The following is a 19,615-nucleotide window of genomic DNA, read 5'->3' on the forward strand; positions in this document are numbered from 1 at the left end:
CGCAACAAGCTGATTTGTGGGCAGTCATGGTGGTGGCTAAGCAAAGCTGCCAATGCTGGATCCAGAGGCCTAGGTCATCCTATCGCTAGATCCGGTCTGAGCGCACATTGGGGACGAGGGCAGTGAGCGGCAACGCTCTTGTGTCCTCTTTTGTCCCAAGCTCGCAGCAAGGTGACGCCCATCAAGTCCAGGTACTAAGGCAGCAGGGGAAACAAACAAGAAAGAAGACCATCGAAGAAGACTCCCATAAGGTATCAGTTGTGAGCCATTGTATCACAGGTATCAAGTATCCGGTCTGATACCACAGGTAGCAGGTCTGGTACCATAGGTCTCATAAGGTATCAGTTGTGAGCCATGGTATCACAAGTATCAAGTATTTGGTCTGATACCACAGGTATCAGGTCTGGTACCATAGGTATCATAAGGTATTAGTTGTGAGCCATGGTATCACAGGTATCAAGTATCTAGTCTGATACCACAGGTATCATGTCTGGTACCATAGGTATCAAGTATGATACCTACCTAATAAGTACCGGGTATCATAGTACCAAGAGATCAGATTTGGTACCTATGGATATCATGTATGATACCCCACATACGGACGTACCTAGTATCAAGACACCGAAAAGGAACATGTGCCACTGCTTAGTCGGCTGGCGAGGGTCTATCGCCAACACCTCTTGTTCTCTTCTTCCTTTCTTTTCTTTCCTCGATTCCACTATCTCTTCCTTGTTGTTGTTGCCGTCCTGCTGTAGCTGCGTCCGGTGCGCCCTCTTGGCGTCTAGCCGCTGGTGCTAGCACCGTTGCTTCCTGCTAGCATCATCACCATGCGTGCACGAGGGTGGGTAGGTGTCCTCCTGCTTTACTCGTTTTCTCACACATGGGATTTCTCGTAACTGGAGAAAAGAAAGGGGTAGGGGGCTCATTAAAATATCTCGTCCTTGTGACGGGATCCCGTACTCTAGTCGCTCTCAAAACGGATATATAAATCGCAAGAACTTATCAGATAATAAAAATATCACTACTGTAAATACGAGGCACCTACAAATCAGACGCTCGATATTATTATTATTATTATTATTATTATTATTTGCAAAAATCAGGCATTGTTACATCAAGTAGATCGAAATTGTTTCAATCATTTAAAAAGCTGAAACACAACCAAATCACCTCATGGAACATTTTGCTACAACGTATGAAACAAAAGGTTTCCAAAAAATCGGGTGATGTTTCACTATATATAAAAACAATGTTTCAGCAAATAGCGAAAGGATATTTCAATTCACTGCAACATTTGATCTATACATAGTTGTCGGTGAAATGGGCCCGGGGGTACGCACAGCAAAGGGAAGTATCCTTCTCATCTAAGTCGCGTGGCCACGCGGCCTCATCTCCCCCCGCCCCTCGGGTAGCGCTGAGGTGGCCGGGCGACCTCGGGGTGCCACGTCACACCCCTCGGGCCTTTGGGGCGTACTACCCCGAGGCCTTCGCCCGGCCACCACATGGCGGGGAGAGCGGGCGGGGCGAGAAACGCTGCTCCGCGCCTTCAATGCGCGGTGCCACAACCGTTCCGCGCGGCATTTAATGTGGTGTGGGAGGACGTGCGGCGCCGCTCGGTCTGTGACCGGTCACAAGCGATGGGACGGGTGGCAGTGCCCCCACGTTCCGCCCTGTGTCAGGCGGAGTGGGGGCAGGTACGCCCCATCCCATCGGCACACTGCCAGGGGCATCCCCCGGCCGTGGTGAGCCGCCGAAGTCCCCATACAGTTAATGGGGAATGACGGGGATGTCCCCTGTGTCAGGCGGGAGACGGCGCTGGGCCCCACCTGAAGCCGGGCGACCGTGTTGCTTCCGGTTGAAGCAAAGGATAGCGATCTGATTAGGGCCATGTGGGCCCCCTCCTGTGGAGGGGTAGGTGCAAACGGTGCATGTGGTATCCCCTTGAACTATAAAAGGAGTACCTCGCCTACCAAGAAAGGGGACGACTCTCAGACAACTTGAGCTCGGAGGAAGAACAGCTAGGTTTCCCTTAGAGCTAAAAACCTCTTGTCAAAATTCACCATAATCCCACACATAGGAGTAGGGTATTACGCTCGATAGCGGCCCAAACCTGTATAATCCTTGGTCTCCCACATAGCCACGAGAGCGTTTTAGTAGTTAAGCGCCAAGCGGAAGTAGGGTCTTGATCATCGCGCCATCTCCCCCGACCGAACTCACAAGGGGGGGGGGTCTCACGACCACCCGCTAGAGGGGATCTCTCCTCGACAGCTGGCGCGCCAGGTAGGGGGAAATCCGTGCGCTTGAGAAGGAAGTCGTTTTCTTCCGCCCTAAGTTTCTCTCCATCCTCAGCGACCATGGTTGAGGTGGTGGAACATGAGGTGGTGGTACGCACACCCATTCTTCCGGGAGTGAGGATGCAAGTGGGAGTAGCGATCCCCGACACCATCACCAGAATTCTCTGACTCCTCCGCGCCATAGCCCCCGACGGCGGGAGGACCCCAATCGGTCTAGGGCTCGGCCCTCTCCCCGCCACCTGGTGGGGGGAGGCCACACCGCGCCAGGGTGCGGCGCCGCCTAACCTACGGTGATGAAGGTTCGCCCCAGCGCGCACTTCAGGCGGTGGGGGCTCTTCTGCGGCACCCCCCCTGTCAACCTAGAGCCAGAGACTCCTATTCAGCGATGGCTGGATGACGTGGCCAACCTGGTCAGCGCCGCTCAGCGACAGCTGGCCACTGACGGCGAGCCCGTGACTACTGGTACCTTGCGTACCCCCACTACCCTCTCCTTGTCCGCAAGAAGGAGGGCCCGTCGATCGGCCTTGACATCGAGGTGGTCGACAGCCCAATGTCGTCGTGGCCCTCGGAAAGCCGGAGGCATCATGATGACCTCTACGGGGAGCAGGACGCTCGAATCAAAATCGAGCGCCGCAGGGACGAGTGCCATGCTACCCGCATGGGGGAAGGCGCCTCCTCATCTGGAGTATCGCGCCCCTCCACGCAAGGCGGCTCACCCCCACATCCATTCCCGGTGGGGCTGGGTGCAAGGCCATCGTGGCGAGTCTCCGGAATGTCCGGTGGCCCCCGAAGTTCCGCCCCAACCTCACCGAGAAATATGGCGGCAGCATCAACCCCTCCGAGTTCCTCCGGATCTACACCACAATCATCGTGGTGGCGGGAGGTGACGACCGAGTCATGGCGAATTTTTTTCCCATGGCCCCTAAGGGTCAGGTGCGCGGCTGGCTCATGACCCAGCCTCCTGACTCTATCCACTCCTGGGAGGACTGTGCTAGCGGTTCATCACGAACTTCCAGGGCACATATCCCTGCCCAGGAGAGGAGGCGGACCTGCACGCTGTGCAGCGAAAGGACGACGAGTCCCTTCGCTCGTACATACAGCATTTCTGCCAGGTCCACAACACCATCCCCTGCATACCGGCCCATACGGCCGTTTATGCATTCCGCAGCAACGTGCGGCACAACCGCATGCTCGAGAAGATCACCTCCAAGGAGCCCAAGACCACCGCCGAGCTCTTTGAGCTGGCGGACAAGGTGGCTCGGAAGGAAGAGGCGTGGGCTTGGAACTCCTCTGGCTATGGTGCGGCGGCAGCGGCTACCCCCGAGCCCTCTTCCCACTCCAAGCGGTGGGATAAGAGGAGAAAGAGGAAGCCGGCCCGCTCCAACGACGAGGGCCATGTCCTTGCCGCAGACGGTCCTTCTCGGACCCCATGCAAGGAGAAGGTCACTGGCGACAAGCCGAGCATCACCACTCCCCCCGGCGAAAGCCGGTCAGCGGATAAGTGGTGCTCGGTGCACAACACTTATCGGCACAGCCTTGCTGACTGCCGCACGGTCAAGAACTTGGCCGAGCGGTACAGGAAGACCAATGAGGAGAGGCAGCAGAGTCGCCGGGAGGGCAAGGCCCCCGCGCCCTCCGCTGGCGACCAGCGAGAGGAGGCCAAGAAAAAGGCCCCTGCCGATGACGATGACAACAGCGAGAACTTGGAGTTCCAGGTACCTCAAGGGACTGTCGCCACACTCGACCAGGGGGGGCTTGTGCTCATGCCTCCCGTCGAAGTTTCAAGGCCATGAGGCGTGAGCTTCTGGCCGCCATCCCAACCCACAAGGCGGCTCGGAGGTGAAGCTCACTTTTGACCAGAGCGACCACCCGACGGTGCTCACCTGTGGAGGGAAGCTGGCCCTCGTGGTCTCCCCGACCATCCACAACGTCAAGATGAAGCGCGTCTTGGTCGACGGGGCCGCTAGCCTCAGCATCATCTCCCCGGTGGCCTTCCATGCCCTCAAGGCCCCGGGGATGAGGCTTCAGCCGTCGCTGCCAATCATTGCGGTGACACCAGGGCACACGTGGCCTATGGGCCACATCGAGCTCCCAGTCACCTTCGGCGACTCCACCAACTTCCACATTCAGCGGATTGACTTTGATGTGGCGAATCTCAATTTGCCCTATAATGTGGTCCTGGGAAGGCCCGCGTTGGTGAAGTTCATGGCCGCCACCCACTACGCCTACCTTCAGATGAAGATGCCGGGCCCCAATGGCCCAATCACCGTCTCTGGCGATGTCAAGATCGCCTTGGCTTGTGCGGAGCAGTGCGCTGACAGCTTGGCGGCGGCCACCGAGCCAGTGGAGGCCGGCGGATCCCCGAAGGCCTCCGCATCCCGCGCCTCCAAGAAGCGCATCACCTCGGGCGATAAGGTGCCCGTCAAGGAGCCCCTTGGCGATGATCTGTCCAAGACCGCCAAGATTGGCGGCAACTTGGACGCCAAATAGGAAAGCGTGCTCGTCTCCTTCCTACGGGCGAACTCCGACGTCTTCGCTTGGAAGCCGTCGGAAATGCCCAGGGTCCTCAGGAAGGTGATCGAGCACCGCCTCGCCGTGCGGCTGGACACCCGACCCATCCGGTAGAAGGTACGGCGCCAGGCCCCGGAGCGGCAAGGCTTCATCCGTGAGGAGGTGACGCGGTTCCTGGAGGCCGGCTTCATGTGAGAGGTCATCCACCCAGAGTGGCTAGCGAACCCGGTGGTCGTTCCAAAGGCCAACGGCAAGCTCCGGATGTGCATTGACTACACGGACCTCAACAAGGCATGCCCTAAGGATCCCTTCCCTTTACCACGCATAGATCAGATAGTCAACTCCGCTGCGGGGTACGACCTTTTGTGTTTCCTAGATGCTTATTCAGGATGCCATCATATTTGCATGGCTAGGGGAAGATGAGGAAAAAATTGCTTTCATTACTCCTGTAGGCACCTTTTGTTATATAATTATGCCTTTTGGTTTAAAGGATGCAGGCCCTACTTTTCAACGCATGACTCGCATTACTTTGAGTAATCAAATAGGGTGTAATGTTGAGGCTTATGTCGATGACTTGGTGGTAAAGACGCGCCACCACCAAGAAACATTGTTGACGGACTTAGCTGAGACTTTCGATAGCCTTAGGTCCATGCGCATGAAACTGAACCCCGAAAAGTGTGTGTTCGATGTGCCGGCGGGCAAGCTTCTCGGTTTTCTAGTCTCGTCATGAGGCATAGAAGCTAATCCCGAGAAGATACGCGCGATAGAGAGGATGCGCCCCCAGTAAGCTTAGGGATGTGCAGTGTGTCACGGGACGTATGGCCGCCCTAAGTAGATTTATATCGAGGCTAGGAGAGAGGGCGCTACCCCTATTCAAGCTCCTCAAGCACTCAGGGCCATTTGTGTGGACGGAGGAGGCTGAGGAAGCCCTCAACTAGTTGAAGGCCTACCTCACCTCCCCTTCGACCCTGGTGGCCCCGGTTCTAGAGGAGCCGCTGCTACTCTACTTGGCTGTGACCCCCCATGTGGTGAGTGCCGCCCTCGTAGTGGAACGCGATGAACATGACCCGCGGACGCCAAGTCACAAGCCCGGACATGGGAGGGAACTAGGGGCCCACTTAACCAGCGACAGCCCCTCGTTCCTTAGCGGCTCGACGCCCGAAGCCACCAATCCCCAGGAAGGCCCCGAGGCCACCGCGGGAGAGCGATAGGCTATGGCGGACGACCCGAGAGAGCGAGAGGTCTCGAACGTGCTCCCGGGCCGTCGCCTTAGTCCCCGGGGGGAAATCTTCAAGTGCGCGCCAAGGAAGGATGTCGGGGTCACGGGCCTGGTGGCTCGCGAGGACAAGTTCCACCGCAGCCCGCGCCAAGGAAGCCGATGACGACTTCACGGCCTCGATGACCTCCTCCTCCAGCTTCTCCAGGTCCACCACCATCTCGTCCAACCATCATGCGAGCACCGGCCTCGTGGAGGGGAGCTTCTTGTCCTGGCACATGGAGATGCCCACCCGGCGCCCCGCACGTTCCAGCCATTCGATGGCGTCGTGGAGCTGGCCGGGCCCGATGTCGTTGGCAAGACGGAGGGCCGTGATCTCTCTAGCCTGGTCCTGCACCAAGCGCCCCAGATCGGCGAGGGTGTCTTGGGCCGTGGCGAGCTGGCTGGCCTAATCGCCAGGCTGCCCGCGCGATGCTAGTTCCTTCTCCCTAGCCTCCAGCTCGAACGCCCGCGCCGCCATCGCCGCGTGTTTGGCCCGGGCGCCTTCCAGGTGGTGGGCCTCGTGCCCGGCGACGGCCTCCTCACGCTTGGTGAGCTGGTCGCCTAGCCGGCGTGCTACCACCTCGTGGCGGTTGACCTCGGCCTTGTGTTCGCGAGAGCGGCGTCCCGCTCCTGCCACGCCTCCTCTCGAAGCCGCAGTTCCTCCACGCGATAGGCCACTACGGCCTCGGCGGCGGTGGTGGTTCGGGTGCGCTCGGCGGCGACCTCTTCACGGAGGCGAAGGGCGGATTCGGCCTCGGCTGCCGTCGCCTCGTGGGCGGCCAAAGTGGTATCGCGCTGGTCTAACACGCGTGCCCGCTCCTCGAGCGCTAGGGCCCACTCCTCCAGATCCTAGGCCCGCTGCGCTTGTGCCCGATCGCGCCCCTCCTGCTTGCGTTTGTTGCAGTCGAGGACCTCGATCTGCCGGCGAATCATGGCCTCGAACTCCTGTGCAGAGCGGGTGCGCTCGTCCAAGGCTTTACGCTCAGCTCACAGCGAGGCGTCGACCTCCGATGCCCACCGCTCCTGGGCTGCGGCCGCATCAAGGACCCCGCTGGCGTCCTCAACCCTCTGCACCAGGTCGTCCACATAGGCCTCATACTGCAGGCGGATGTTGCCTAGCGCCTCGTCTAGGACGCTCGAGGCGATGAGCGCCGCCTACCGCTCCTCCTCCGTCTCCCGCATAATGGAGTCCAGCGTCTCCTCGCGTGCCTGGATCTCCGTCAGCCGGGCCTGGTGCATTTTGCGCCTTGTCTCCACCAGGTCGTCCACGGTGCAGCGCCCCTCATCCACCCGCGCGCGGTCCGCCGCGACTTACGTCCACTCTGCCTCTAGGGCCGCTCGCTCGTCCGCCAGGGCTTGGACTTAGGAGTTGAGCTCCTCCCGGACAGTGGAGTCGGCGGCGACGAGCACTCGTAGGAGCTCCATGCTTGCGGGAGTCGGGGAAGAGAAGGGCGTGGTCCGTCCACGGGACGATGGAGTACGGCTGGACCCCCCGCGAGAGTGGGGGCTGCGCTCGGGCCCCCTTTCACGTGGTTGGACCCAAGGGCGCCCAGGTGCAGAGGGGTACGATTGCTGTCATCGCCCTTCGCCTCGGGCCCCTGGGCCGATTCAGCCTCGGCCTCGGGCTCGGGCTTACGCCCCACCTCGGCCTCTGGGCCGTGTTCCCCTTCGGCGGTGCCCTCGGGAACGCCACCGAGGGGGATCTCGATGCCGCCACCACCGACGGTGGATGGCACCCTCTCCTCCCTCGAGGGGGCGGTCTCGGCCGTGGTAGATTCGGAGCCGGACCCGGCGTACGGGCCACGGCCCCCGCTGGGGGGCTGTGAAGGATCCACGGCCCCGGCCATGGCAGCCGGGCGGATGTGAGCAAGAGGATGGGTGCACGGAGTACGGTGGAGAAAGAGAAGAGCACTGGGGGTTGGCAAGTGTGTGCGTGAGTATGAAAATGGCGAGAGGAAGGAGACGAACTATCCGCATTCCTCCCTTTTTATCCTCGCCTCACTAGTGCCCGACTCCTCGTTTCTCGCCATTTCGGTTGCCTCCTCGTTTTTTGCACCCACTCGTCCCATTCGTCCCGCTAATCGCGCGCCCCGCGCTTAGCACGCCTGTCAGCGGCGTGGCCGGTGCGGGACGCATGATGATTACGGTTGCGGCCAGGCGGGCCCACCGATAATCCCGCATTCCCACGCGCCTGGTGGTCAGGCGGTTGACGAGATGGCCAGTAATGGCACCGGGCACGGTCTAACAAGACCCCTCATTTCTCCTGCCTTGCGCGCCCTGCGTGTGGCGCGTTTATTGGCGGTCGAATAATCATCAAGGTGGACGCTTGGATCGAGCTCGCTGACAATGACTCCTCAAACCCCCCGTGCAACCCATTATCATGAGACGGAAGTTATGAGGCACCACACCAGACCACCCCAAGGGGGTCGCACTCGGATGCGGTGCCAGAGGCTACTGTCGGTGAAATGGGCTCGGGAGTACACACAATAGAGGGAAGTATCCTTCTCATCTAAGTCGCGTGGCCACGCGGCCTCGTCTCCCCTCGCCCCTCGGGTAGCGCTGAGGTGGCCGGGGGGCCTCGGGGTGCCACGTCACAGCCCTCGGGGCTTCGGGGCGTGCTACCCCGAGGCCCTCGCCCGGCCACCACGTGGCGGGGAGAGCGGGCGGGAAGAGAAACGCTGCTCCGCGCCTTCAACGCGCGGCGCCCCAACCATCCCGTGCCGCATTTAATGCGGCGTGGGAGGATGTGCGGCGCCGCTCGATTGATGTCAATCGAGCTTGACCGGTCTATGACCGGTCACAGGTGATGGGACAAGTGGCAGTGCCCCCACGTTCCGCCCTGTGTCAGGCGGAATGGGGGCAGGTACGCCCCGTCGCATCGGCACACTGCCAAGGGCGCCCCCCGCGCGTGGTGAGCCGCCGAAGTCCCCATACAATTAATGGGGAATGACGGGGATGTCCCCCATGTCAGGCGGGGGACGGCGCTAGGCCCCACCTGAAGTTAGGCGACCGTGTTGCTTCCGGTTGAAGCAAAGGATAGCGATCTGATTAGGGCCATGTGGGCCCCCCTCCTGTGGAGGGGTAGGTGCAAACGGTGCATGTGGTATCCCCTTGAACTATAAAAGGAGGACCTCGCCCACCGAGAAAGAGGACGACTCTCAAACAACTTGAGCTTAGAGGAAGAACAGCTAGGTTTCCCTTAGAGCTCAAAACCTCTTGTCAAAATTCACCATAATCCCACACACAGGAGTAGGGTATTACGCTCGATAGCGGCCCAAACCTGTATAATCCATGGTCTCTGACACAGCCACGAGAGCGATTTAGTAGTTAAGCACCAAGCGGAAGTAGGCTCTTGATCATCGCACCATCTCCCCCGGCCGAACTCACAAAGGGGGGGTCTCACGACCACCCGCTAGAGAGGATCTCTCCTCGACAATAGTGAAACATTACGAGTACACTTGCTGAAACAATGTTGGTGGAACAAAAATTGAAACGGATTTCTTTAATAGAGCATTTCCATAATATGTGGGTAATTTGTTACAACGACGCATGTGATGGGGCGAGTGGTGGGGACGGCATGGAGGTCCGGAAGTGGCGGGCGCCTGATTTTTCTGGCGCTGATCGGGTTCCCGATCCCTAGCATTTTCGCCGTAAATATATTGGTGGGTGCCATGGATAAGGGTGAGGGGTGAGAGTAAAAAAATCACTATTGATAGACAGAGTGATGGGTAGATCGGTGGTGTAGTGGTTGAATAAAAAATTACTACGATAGAGGTAATGATGTGTGGCTGGATGGGAGTGGCTATGAGAAGTGCTATGCCGTTAGGTAGCACCGTTTCGGAAGATAGCGATCGCGAGGATAAGAGTTCAGAAGATATTTTGAAGAAGTAAGTCCCACATCCCAGTTGAGCATTTTGAGCCTACTTTATACAATTTTTTACCGTTTGCAAATAATTAAATTGCATGTTTTTCTAATTACATGGGATTAGGGACTACCGATCTGCTCGCTTGTGCCATGTTTACTTAATATCCATCCTTTGTCAAATTGGATGATAATTTGACTAGCTTGTCACTTATGTTGACCTAGGTAGAATTATATATGCTTAGCCATGCTTAATTACCACATTATCTACCTTTAGTATCTTGATGAGTTGTGAGTTCGAGACACCTAGCCATGTTTTATTGCTCGAAATTATACAACTAAAATATGGCTTAATGGTGAGCTGTGTGTGTATGGTTTTGCTAGTCGTACCCATAGCAATTAACGACCGGTTCGCGGGAAACCTAGGTGTATGGTTTTGCTAGTTGTATCCATGGTAATTAAGGATCGGTTCGCGCGAAACCCTAGAAGACTTACAGTGCTTACCACAAGCAAGAATGGGCAACTGCTGGACTTGTAGTGTAACTTTTCCCTTTCTGACGTACTGAGGCAAGAGTGAGCGTGATGGAATTTGGATGGGCCCTGCGACGGCCTTTATGGCTTTCGGATTCACCTAGGCACAAAAGGGGTTGCCTACCTTGGTTTTAAAGATAGGGGCAAAACTTACAGTATGATGCGATTGGTCAGTGGGAGTTATGCGAAGGGTCTTGTCACAATCACTCAACATGGTGACGTGTCTAGTCGGGCACGGTGATATGCCGGTAGATTGTGTCTTGTGGGTACAGTTGTGCATCTCTAGCTAGAGTAAAACTATTCGAATAGTCGTGCCCGTGATGATGGGCGATTGACTAGTTTCACCGTGATTAGCCCCACTCTATTAATTTGATTTAATGAATTGGTGTAGTTCAGGTGGTTTGGTTGGGTCTGTTCAATGTGGTGTAGAATTGTTCAGCGGAGATTTAATATTGCCTTAATCAATCAACAATTTTACTTTTTTTAACTTCAAATGTTTACAAGTGCCTTTTTGCAAATAACCATAAACCTCCCTTGTATTCTCTTACACGTATGTATCGTTGGTGTGGTTTCTGAGTACGGTAGTTGTACTTAGCCTTTGTATTATTCCCCCTTTTCAGAAGTTTGTGCTTTCCGAGCTGAATACGAAGTTAGAGGCCCAAGGCTTATACCCCAGTTGATTTTTTGTCTGTGGAGTGTAGCTGAAGCCCTGTTAGGGTTGCTTTTTTCCGCTGCTACTACTTTCTTTCCGGTGTGAGGACTAAGTGTCTCTTATATAAGTATTTACGTTTGGATCTATATATTAATTTGTTGTTTTGTGTATCCTGGCTTGGTTCCTCGATAAGGATTTATATATAAAATAGTCTAAAAATTTGAGCTAAATTTCAAGGTGTGACATGCTCTAGATCCATCCACGTGGGTGGGTTGGAGAGGGAAAGGGTGAGAGAGAGGAATGAATCCCTTCTTTCCGCACTGGCCCGTCCAACATGGCCATCTTGCGGCGGGAAGCCGCCACCACAACAGGACTAACGCTTAGAAAAGAGATCGTTGTAGCCTTCAACACCCACCTCATGGCGCTACCGTCATCGCCGCCTCGACTAGACTATTCGTGTCCAACGAGCAGCTTGGTCGCATTGCCGTTGCCTCCATCCTCCCACAGCGGTAGCCTCTGCGCCGCGCTCGCCAGCTACGAGCCTCCGTGTTGTGCTCTCTGCACGCCTTCTCGGTTGGCCTCAGCCGCTGCCGGATTCACTGCAATAGCCTCCCTGTCATCGCCAACGCCCGCTCCAGCCTTTCGGCAACGGAGCCTCCTCCACGCCACGTCAGCCTCTTCGGTGACGACCTCCTTGCCTCCACCGCTGCCAAACGCGCCGGCCTCTTCGTCCGACCGTCACTTGCATTGTCCTCGTCCTCCGCCATCGACCATGACCGTGCTTCGTCATGTCGCCCTGTGCCGCCCCGCTCCTCCACCGGGCCGCCGTCACCGCGAGCGCCATTGCTGTTGAGGGATTCGGCACCGCCGGAGTTGCCCGCTCCCAATCTTGCTGCAGGAGGGCTAGATGCGCATCCGGCGTGGCCAAATTGGCCGCGCCGAGTACTCTACCCACCGGTGCATGCCACTCCACCTCCCGTGCCGAGGAGAAGCGTCATTAACTTGTTTTGCCTGCCACCGCCTTCTTGGTTGGCCACTCGGTTTCCGACGGTGGCGATGCAACAAGAAAGAGTGAGGAAGGTGGCGGTGTTTTGCCGCCAGCCGCCCGCGCAAGAGCAATGCTGGGACAAGGAAAAAAAAATCCAAAAGTATATAACGTGCTGGACTTTGACTGAAAAGCACAATTTTTTTTTATTGTGATGGTTAGCAATGATATTTCAGCTAAGAAATGCGATAGTTAAACATATATTCCTTTTGAGTTTATTTTTGAAAATATCCCTACCTTACCTCCGCCACTGCGGCCGTGAAATTCGGTGTATTTTTCCCGCGGTACTCCACCAAAAGCTTCCCGCCAAACGTCCTTTCCCGCGCGGGGGGACGCGCCAAAACCCACCAAAATGTCTGCAACCAAAACCCCACCCCGCGTATCGTCAATCTCTGGAAACCCCTAACAAATTCCTGAACACCCGCCGCCACCATAGCTTCAGCCTCGTGGGTGAAGAATCTCTCGTCGTCGTCGTCGGTGTCACCATGAAAGGGCGCGCGGTGAAGCTCCGGGAGGCGCACAAGGCCGGCTCGCCAGTCTTCTGCTCCGTTGCGTGGGGCCAAGGCGGGCAGCATGTCGTCACCGCATCCGCCGCCGACGTGGCCATCCTCATCCATGACGCCGCTGCGGTCGCCGCCGCCGGTGGCCGGAGCTCGGGCTCCGCGGCTGCGGCGGCGCTTTCCACGATCCGGCTTCACAAGGATGGCGTCACGGCGCTCGCCGTCGCGCCGGGCTCCGGCGCGTCGCTGGCGTCCGGCTCCATCGATCACTCCGTCAAGTTCTGTTCTTTCCCAGGTTCTTAGATCTGACTGCCCCGGATGCAATTTCTCCTAATCTCCGTCATTTCCACGGCTATATTTGTGAAATTTTGCTTCGGATTTCCTTCTAGAGGGGGTGTTCCAGAGCAATATCGCCCGGTTCACCCTGCCGATCCGGTCACTGGCCTTCAACAAGAAGGGGACTCTGCTGGCGGCGGCCGGAGACGACGACGGCATCAAGTTGATTGCCACCATCGACAACACCATCTCCAAAGTGCTCAAGGGCCACAAGGGATCGGTAACCGGGTTGTCTTTCGATCCCAGAAACGATTATTTGGCATCAATTGACACCTTCGGCACAGTCATCTTCTGGGATCTCTGCACGGGGACTGAAGCCCGTAGTCTGAAGCGGATTGCGCCGACATTTGGTTCAGACCACTCAATCAACAATGCCCTGTGCTGGAGCCCTGATGGGCAGTTCCTTGCTGTTCCGGGATTGAGGAATAATGTGGTCATGTATGATAAGGACACCGGTGAGGAGGTGTTCACTCTGAAAGGGGAGCATGAGCAACCAGTGTGTAGTCTCTGCTGGTCCCCAAATGGGAGGTACCTAGTCACTGCTGGATTGGATAAGCAGGTTCTGATCTGGGATGTGAAGTCAAAGCAGGATGTTGAGAGGCAGAAGTTCGATGAAAGGATATGTAGCTTGGCTTGGAAACCTGAAGGTAATGCTGTAGCAGTGATCGACGTAACTGGCAGATTTGGCATTTGGGAATCGGTCATCCCGTCGACTTTGAAATCGCCCACAGAGGGTGCACCTGACCTGAACTCTACTAAGGTTCCTTTGTTTGATGACGAGGATGATGAGGAGAGGCCGAGTACCTCTGGTGGACTGGATGATGATGATGATGATGAAAGTCTTGGTGAATTAGGTCCATTCAACCACAAGAGATTGAGGAGGAAGTCAACCTATCATGATCACTCAAATGGAGATAGTGAAGATGAGGATCTGATACTTCAGATGGAGTCACGCAAGAGAATGAAAGATACACATAGAGATAACAAGGAGGTTGCTGATAAGGCAATAGGTGATTCAGCAACTTCAGTAAGACTGGTTACAGCAAGAATGCAAACTGCATTTCAGCCTGGGTCCACACCACCTCAACCTGGCAAGCGAAATTTCCTTGCCTACAATATGCTTGGAAGTATCACTACTATCGAAAATGAGGGGCATTCACATGTAGAGGTAAAATCTTCTCACCCTCTATCTTATAAGCCATTGTATCCTCTACTTGTTTGCAGCTTGGATGTGAATAAACCATCCGAAGTTACTTTGTTTTTCAGGTAGACTTCCATGACACCGGAAGAGGTCCTAGAGTTCCTTCGATGACTGATTATTTTGGTTTCACAATGGCTGCACTGAATGAATCAGGAAGTGTCTTTGCAAATCCATGCAAGGGTGACAAGAATATGAGCACTCTTATGTACCGCCCTTTCAGTAGTTGGGCAGGCAACAGTGAGGTAAGTTAACTAAATGAAATTGTTGTTTGCCAGCTTCTGAGATAGGGTTGAAGTTTACCACTTTGGTGCTTACTGGACTAATTTGAAAATTACTTAGTGGTCAATGAGGTTTGAGGGAGAAGAAGTGAAGGCTGTGGCTGTTGGTGCTGGATGGGTCGCTGCAGTTACAACTTTAAATTTTCTGCGCATTTTCACAGAGGGAGGGTTGCAGGTTTTGTAACTTCCTCAAGCTTTGTATTTAAGTCCTTTTTTCCTGATGAATATACTTGGTAGTCAGTTTGTGGAGTTCATTTTTTTCCTGAAAGAAAGCTGACTCCTTATTAGTTCCGAAATACCCAAAAAACCAGGTTGTGCCTGGTAATCAGTTTGTGAAGTTCATTTTTTTTCCTGAAAGAAAACTGCCTCCTTATTAGTTCCGAAATACCCAAAAAACCAGGTTGCTTTAGTTTTTTTCAGTGCTATCTACTAGAGCTTTCATAAGGCCAAAATAGCTGTGAAGTATTAACAAAAGAATTTATAGTATTTTAAAAACAATTAATGTTATAGAAGAAAATTAGATTCATGCGACTCTCGACATGTTTCCAATTAAATTTATTGGTCAAGGAAACATTCTATACTACCAACATTTAAATGCTGAAACCATTTTTTATTTCTACATCCAATGTACAGCCGAAATTGTCCCGCCCTAACCATCAGAAGCACAGAAATTGTTGTACTATGTAGCCACTCATGAATTATAACTTGTGGGGCACGAATTATAACTTTGACTTTTTGCACTCAAGAAAATAATTCAGGGAATGCGCTTTCCATGTAGATACTAGTAACTTTTATCACCATTTCTCACCAAGAAGTGGTCTACGGAACACATTTACATTTTTAGATCATTAAAAATGCTGTTCATGACATTGGTCGTGACTTACATAGCAAAGCCAAACTACATATTACTAATCTTGGATGGTTTTTCTTGATACATGCGAGCTGGGGGTTACATAAGCATTCATGAATCTGATTTACATCATTCCCTGTTTGTTACTTGAAGTGGGAAAAATTCAATTTAATTTACTCATTTTATATTGTACTTTTACCTAGCATGTCTTGATTTTCAGATGCATATCCTCGGTCCGTGGCCCAATTAAAAACCCTTTAAGTTTTGTCAAACACATCTCTTGATTTTCAGATGCATATCCTCTCAGTCGGTGGCCCAGTGGTTACTGCGGCAGGCCATGGAGATCAGCTAGCGATTGTGTCTCATGCTTCAGATTGTCTTTCATCAGGAGACCAGGTATTCAGTATATGTTCGTTTGACTTTTGGAGCTTTGTGTAGTGATGATATATGTTGTAGCTAGCTATCACTTATCAGATTGTCAGCACCTCCTAGTGTACCATGATTCCAATCGTGTGAACCAATTCACAGTACATATGAACTGATGGTTGAAATGGTACTACAAGATTCTGAATTGAAACATGGATTTGTTCATGATTAACCCTTTCAGGTGCTGGATGTTAAAGTACTGAAGATATCTGAATGTGCTCAATCATTGTCCAGCCGATTTGTTTTAACTCCTGCCTCTAAATTATCTTGGTTTGGTTTCAGTGAGAATGGTGAACTTAGTTCCTTTGATTCCAAGGTATGACCAATGAACACTGTCAACAATTCAACATATCTTTAGTTATATCATGGGAGTTTTAAATGTTATTTCTAGGGAATACTGAGGGTCTTTTCTGGTCAATTCGGTGGAAGCTGGATTCCAATATTTAGGTATAGTATCTGCCTGACAGGTTATGCATTTTACTACTACCAAAGCACACTTAATAATTATATCCAACTGCAGTTCAATCAAGGCAAGAAAATCCGAAGATGAAAGCCACTGGGTGGTGGGCTTAGATGCTAATAATATATTCTGCATTCTATGCAAGTCCCCGGAGTCCTATCCACAGGTATGCCTAAATGCAACTTCTCATGTGTACAACTTTTGAGTGTTGATGTTCCAAAAAAAATAGTACTTCTATATGCAATTCTCAAATATTGAAATTTGTTTGTCGTTTGACGTCTTTGACTGATCTTATCAGGTGATGCCCAAACCTGTTTTGACAATACTTGAGCTGTCATTTCCTCTTGCATCATCTGACCTTGGTGCCAATAGTTTGGAAACTGAATTCATGATGAGGAAACTGCATCTCTCACAGGTGCACTGTGTTTCTTTCAGTTTTGAAGGGCAGTATCTGTGATATTGTTCTTAATCGTTGCTGTTTATCTCAGATTCAAAAGAAAATAGAAGAAATGGCTGCTTTGGGTCTGGACACGATTGCATTAGATGATGAAGCATTCAACATGGAGGCTGCACTTGACCGGTGCATCTTGAGGCTCATCTCCAGCTGCTGCAATGGTACAAGACTTGAACTATGCTTTTTACCCATAAATAGTGCTTTGCATTAAATTATTTCTTGTTTTATTTCTTGATTTCAAAAGGTGATAAGCTTGTACGAGCTACCGAGCTTGCAAAATTACTAACACTGGAGAAGTCAATGAAGGGAGCATTGATGCTTGTTACACGCTTAAAACTTCCCATATTGCAAGAAAGGTTCAGTGCCATACTCGAGGTGAAATTCACAACCCTTATACTGAACCTGCGTACTTTTAGCACTCTAAAAATGGCACATTCAATATTTAAGAATTTATCATATGTTCAACTGAAGGTTATGCAATGGCTTCTTGTAGGAGATGATGCTAAACAATGCAAAAATTGCCAATACATCTGGTGTTTTCTCCAATAGTAATACAAACTACTCACCATCACCAGCTTTGAGCACTCAAGCAGTCCCACCAGCTAAGGTTGTGCAAAATGGAAACAGCTTGAAGTTACCTACATTGCCTAAACTGAATCCTGCCGCCCAACGAAGCAATCCAACTGAATCAAACAAGGCAGAGCTAGAACAAGCAGACAATTTGAAAGAAATCAGTACAAAGGTTTCACCTGCACAAACTCCGTTAGTTAAAATTCCAAAAAACAGTGAAATGGGTGTAAAAACGAAGAAAGATAATGATGGAGCATCACATGCAACTACAGTTGATCAGAACCCAAAGGGAGGCAGTGGTCAGGTTGGCCTTAAAAACAAGAGCGTCGATAGCTGCAATGGTGTACAGCCTCAGCGGCCAGTTAACCCCTTCGCGAAATCCTCATCAAGCAAAGAACAGCCATCATCCCTTTTTGATTCCATCAAGAAGACGAAGGTCGAAAATGAGAAGGTTGACAAAGCTAACAGCAAGAAGGTGAAAGTGTAACTGCTTATCATTATCTCATGATCTTCGGGAGCAAACCAGCAGTTAGGTATCCTCCACCTTTACTGACATATCTGTGCTTATATTTTTCATTTCAGTTGTGATAATGTAGGTGAAAATCACTATTTACTTCTTGAGCTACGTTTTTGTGTATGGCTTCAGAGCTTAATTTCTAGTTATGAGGTGGTACACAATGTATGATAGTAAACCTGTTTAGATAGTTTGCTTGTTCCTTTTGTTGATTGCTTTGATATACAATTACATTTTCGTCTGATTATATTTAGGATTTATGTATCTCCTACAGATATGTAATGGAGTGCGCAGGTTGGCTGTAAATCCCTTGATTAAAAATTTAAAATATGTTGTAACTTGCTACTGGGTCCTCTAGGATCAAAGGTGATACACATGAACAATGAGATCCTTAAATTAAACACCAATGGAACATTTGTCTTTTATGGAAAATTCATAGCAGTTAAGTGTTGTACGGGGTTATTTGGTCATGTTTCATGTTCATAAACCTTTAGAGACAACGTGCAACAGTACAGCACCATCTCCAAACATCAAGGATGGTCACTCTATTAAACCTGAATCAAGGATGGTCTTCAGTTCTTCACGTTTCAATAAACTCTATGCTTTTTGATTAAAGTGCATATAACTTTAGGTATTATGACTTGTGACAAATAACCTTAGGTATTATAGATCTAAAGTTTCACAAAACCCCACTCATATATAAGCCGTGCACACATCTACTTAAAATTACAATTTTAAAATAGTCTATATGAAATATATAATTATTGGTTTATTGATTAAGCTTGTAAGTTTAACTCTTCACTACTTTAAAAAACAATGTTTCAATATGTGGTTATGTACCACAAGTCATAATACATGTGATTTGTTTTTTTAAAAAAATACTCTATAAATAAATATAATGTGAATATTTAGAAGGAAAATGCTAAATAAATGGCACACCTTTCAGATACAAAATGGCAAGAAGCCGAGAAGGTTGTGGGAGGAAATTTCAAAACTCAAACACTAAACTTTGAAATTAGTCACCGTGGCCTATTTGAATGTGTGGATGGATGATGGATGATAGATGAAACGTGGTTTATTAGGCCATTGATAGTGCGGTGCGCTGTCGTTTGGCCTCAGTGGTCCACGTACATCTAGTTGATGCCCTGTGTGTTGCTGCGTGAAAATAGGGGATACACAATAGTTACAAACAATTAAGCTTGAAGAAAAAGAGTATCCAATGTGCATGGAATTTTGCTTCCACCAGTTGAAGCATATGGTAATGAAGTGTGGAGTCTTGCACGATACTCTGAATCTATAGAATGTAGCAGAAATACTATGGACTATGGGAGTGAACCATGGCTACTGGGGATTACTTAAGACAGTATTCTATAGCCCATGACGAAAACAGGCCTTGAAAGATCAGAAAAGGGTCTCTTGTTGACGCAAATTGTCTGAATGCTTTGCTATTCTTTATTTCTTTCCAACTGGGTGCATATTGGAGACAAATCTGTTTAGTTTTTCTGAAACCTACATTTGTTGTGGCATTGTTACGAGACATTGCTTCATTTCTTTTCCTGAAAGACCTACATTTGTTGGCATTGTATTACGAGACATTCTGAGCAAATGAAAGTTAAACATCACAGGTAGATGAATTAGCTGCATAGACATATTTGATCAGGCATTTCAAGATCGTAGTGCACTTCACCTCGAAACAACAAGCTGAAAATTCACGCTATATCCATGCTGGTGAAGTTAAACCTGGTTCAACAAATCACACACAGGGCTTATGTGGGACTGTGATACTAGAGTAGCCGGCCTGTCTATTTAGCTGCCAATCCCTACCACCGCCGCTTCCTTCTTCTCCGCCACGCCACCGCACGAGCGGCGCACC

General features: G+C 51.4%; 1 protein-coding gene across 1 annotated transcript; it reads left to right on the forward strand.

Annotated features, from left to right (window-relative positions):
- Positions 1-12,170: 12,170 nt before the first annotated feature.
- On the forward strand, positions 12,171-18,561 carry LOC127784546 (protein ENHANCER OF LHP1 1). The gene is made up of 12 exons (XM_052311873.1): positions 12,171-12,948; positions 13,043-14,157; positions 14,256-14,432; positions 14,530-14,643; positions 15,610-15,714; positions 15,926-16,060; positions 16,136-16,191; positions 16,265-16,370; positions 16,503-16,619; positions 16,693-16,819; positions 16,903-17,033; positions 17,152-18,561. Exons 1-12 carry the CDS (start codon positions 12,318-12,320, stop codon positions 17,713-17,715), a joined length of 3,378 nt encoding a protein of 1,125 aa, XP_052167833.1. The 5' UTR covers positions 12,171-12,317; the 3' UTR covers positions 17,716-18,561.
- The last annotated feature ends 1,054 nt before the right edge of the window (positions 18,562-19,615 follow it).

The sequence above is a fragment of the Oryza glaberrima genome, chromosome 9 (genome assembly GCF_000147395.1).
Source record: "Oryza glaberrima chromosome 9, OglaRS2, whole genome shotgun sequence".
NCBI classification, from domain to species: Eukaryota; Viridiplantae; Streptophyta; class Magnoliopsida; order Poales; family Poaceae; genus Oryza; species Oryza glaberrima.

What these genes read in the sequence shown, in the direction of transcription:
- LOC127784546 (XM_052311873.1), top strand. Translation starts at nt 12,318, where the DNA reads ATGATATTTCAGCTAAGAAATGCGATAGTTAAACATATATTCCTTTTG. An exon ending in GTCTTTCATCAGGAGACCAG is followed by an intron (nt 15,715 to 15,925) that starts GTATTCAGTATA and finishes TAACCCTTTCAG; the next exon opens with GTGCTGGATGTTAAAGTACT. An exon ending in CCCCGGAGTCCTATCCACAG is followed by an intron (nt 16,371 to 16,502) that starts GTATGCCTAAAT and finishes TGATCTTATCAG; the next exon opens with GTGATGCCCAAACCTGTTTT.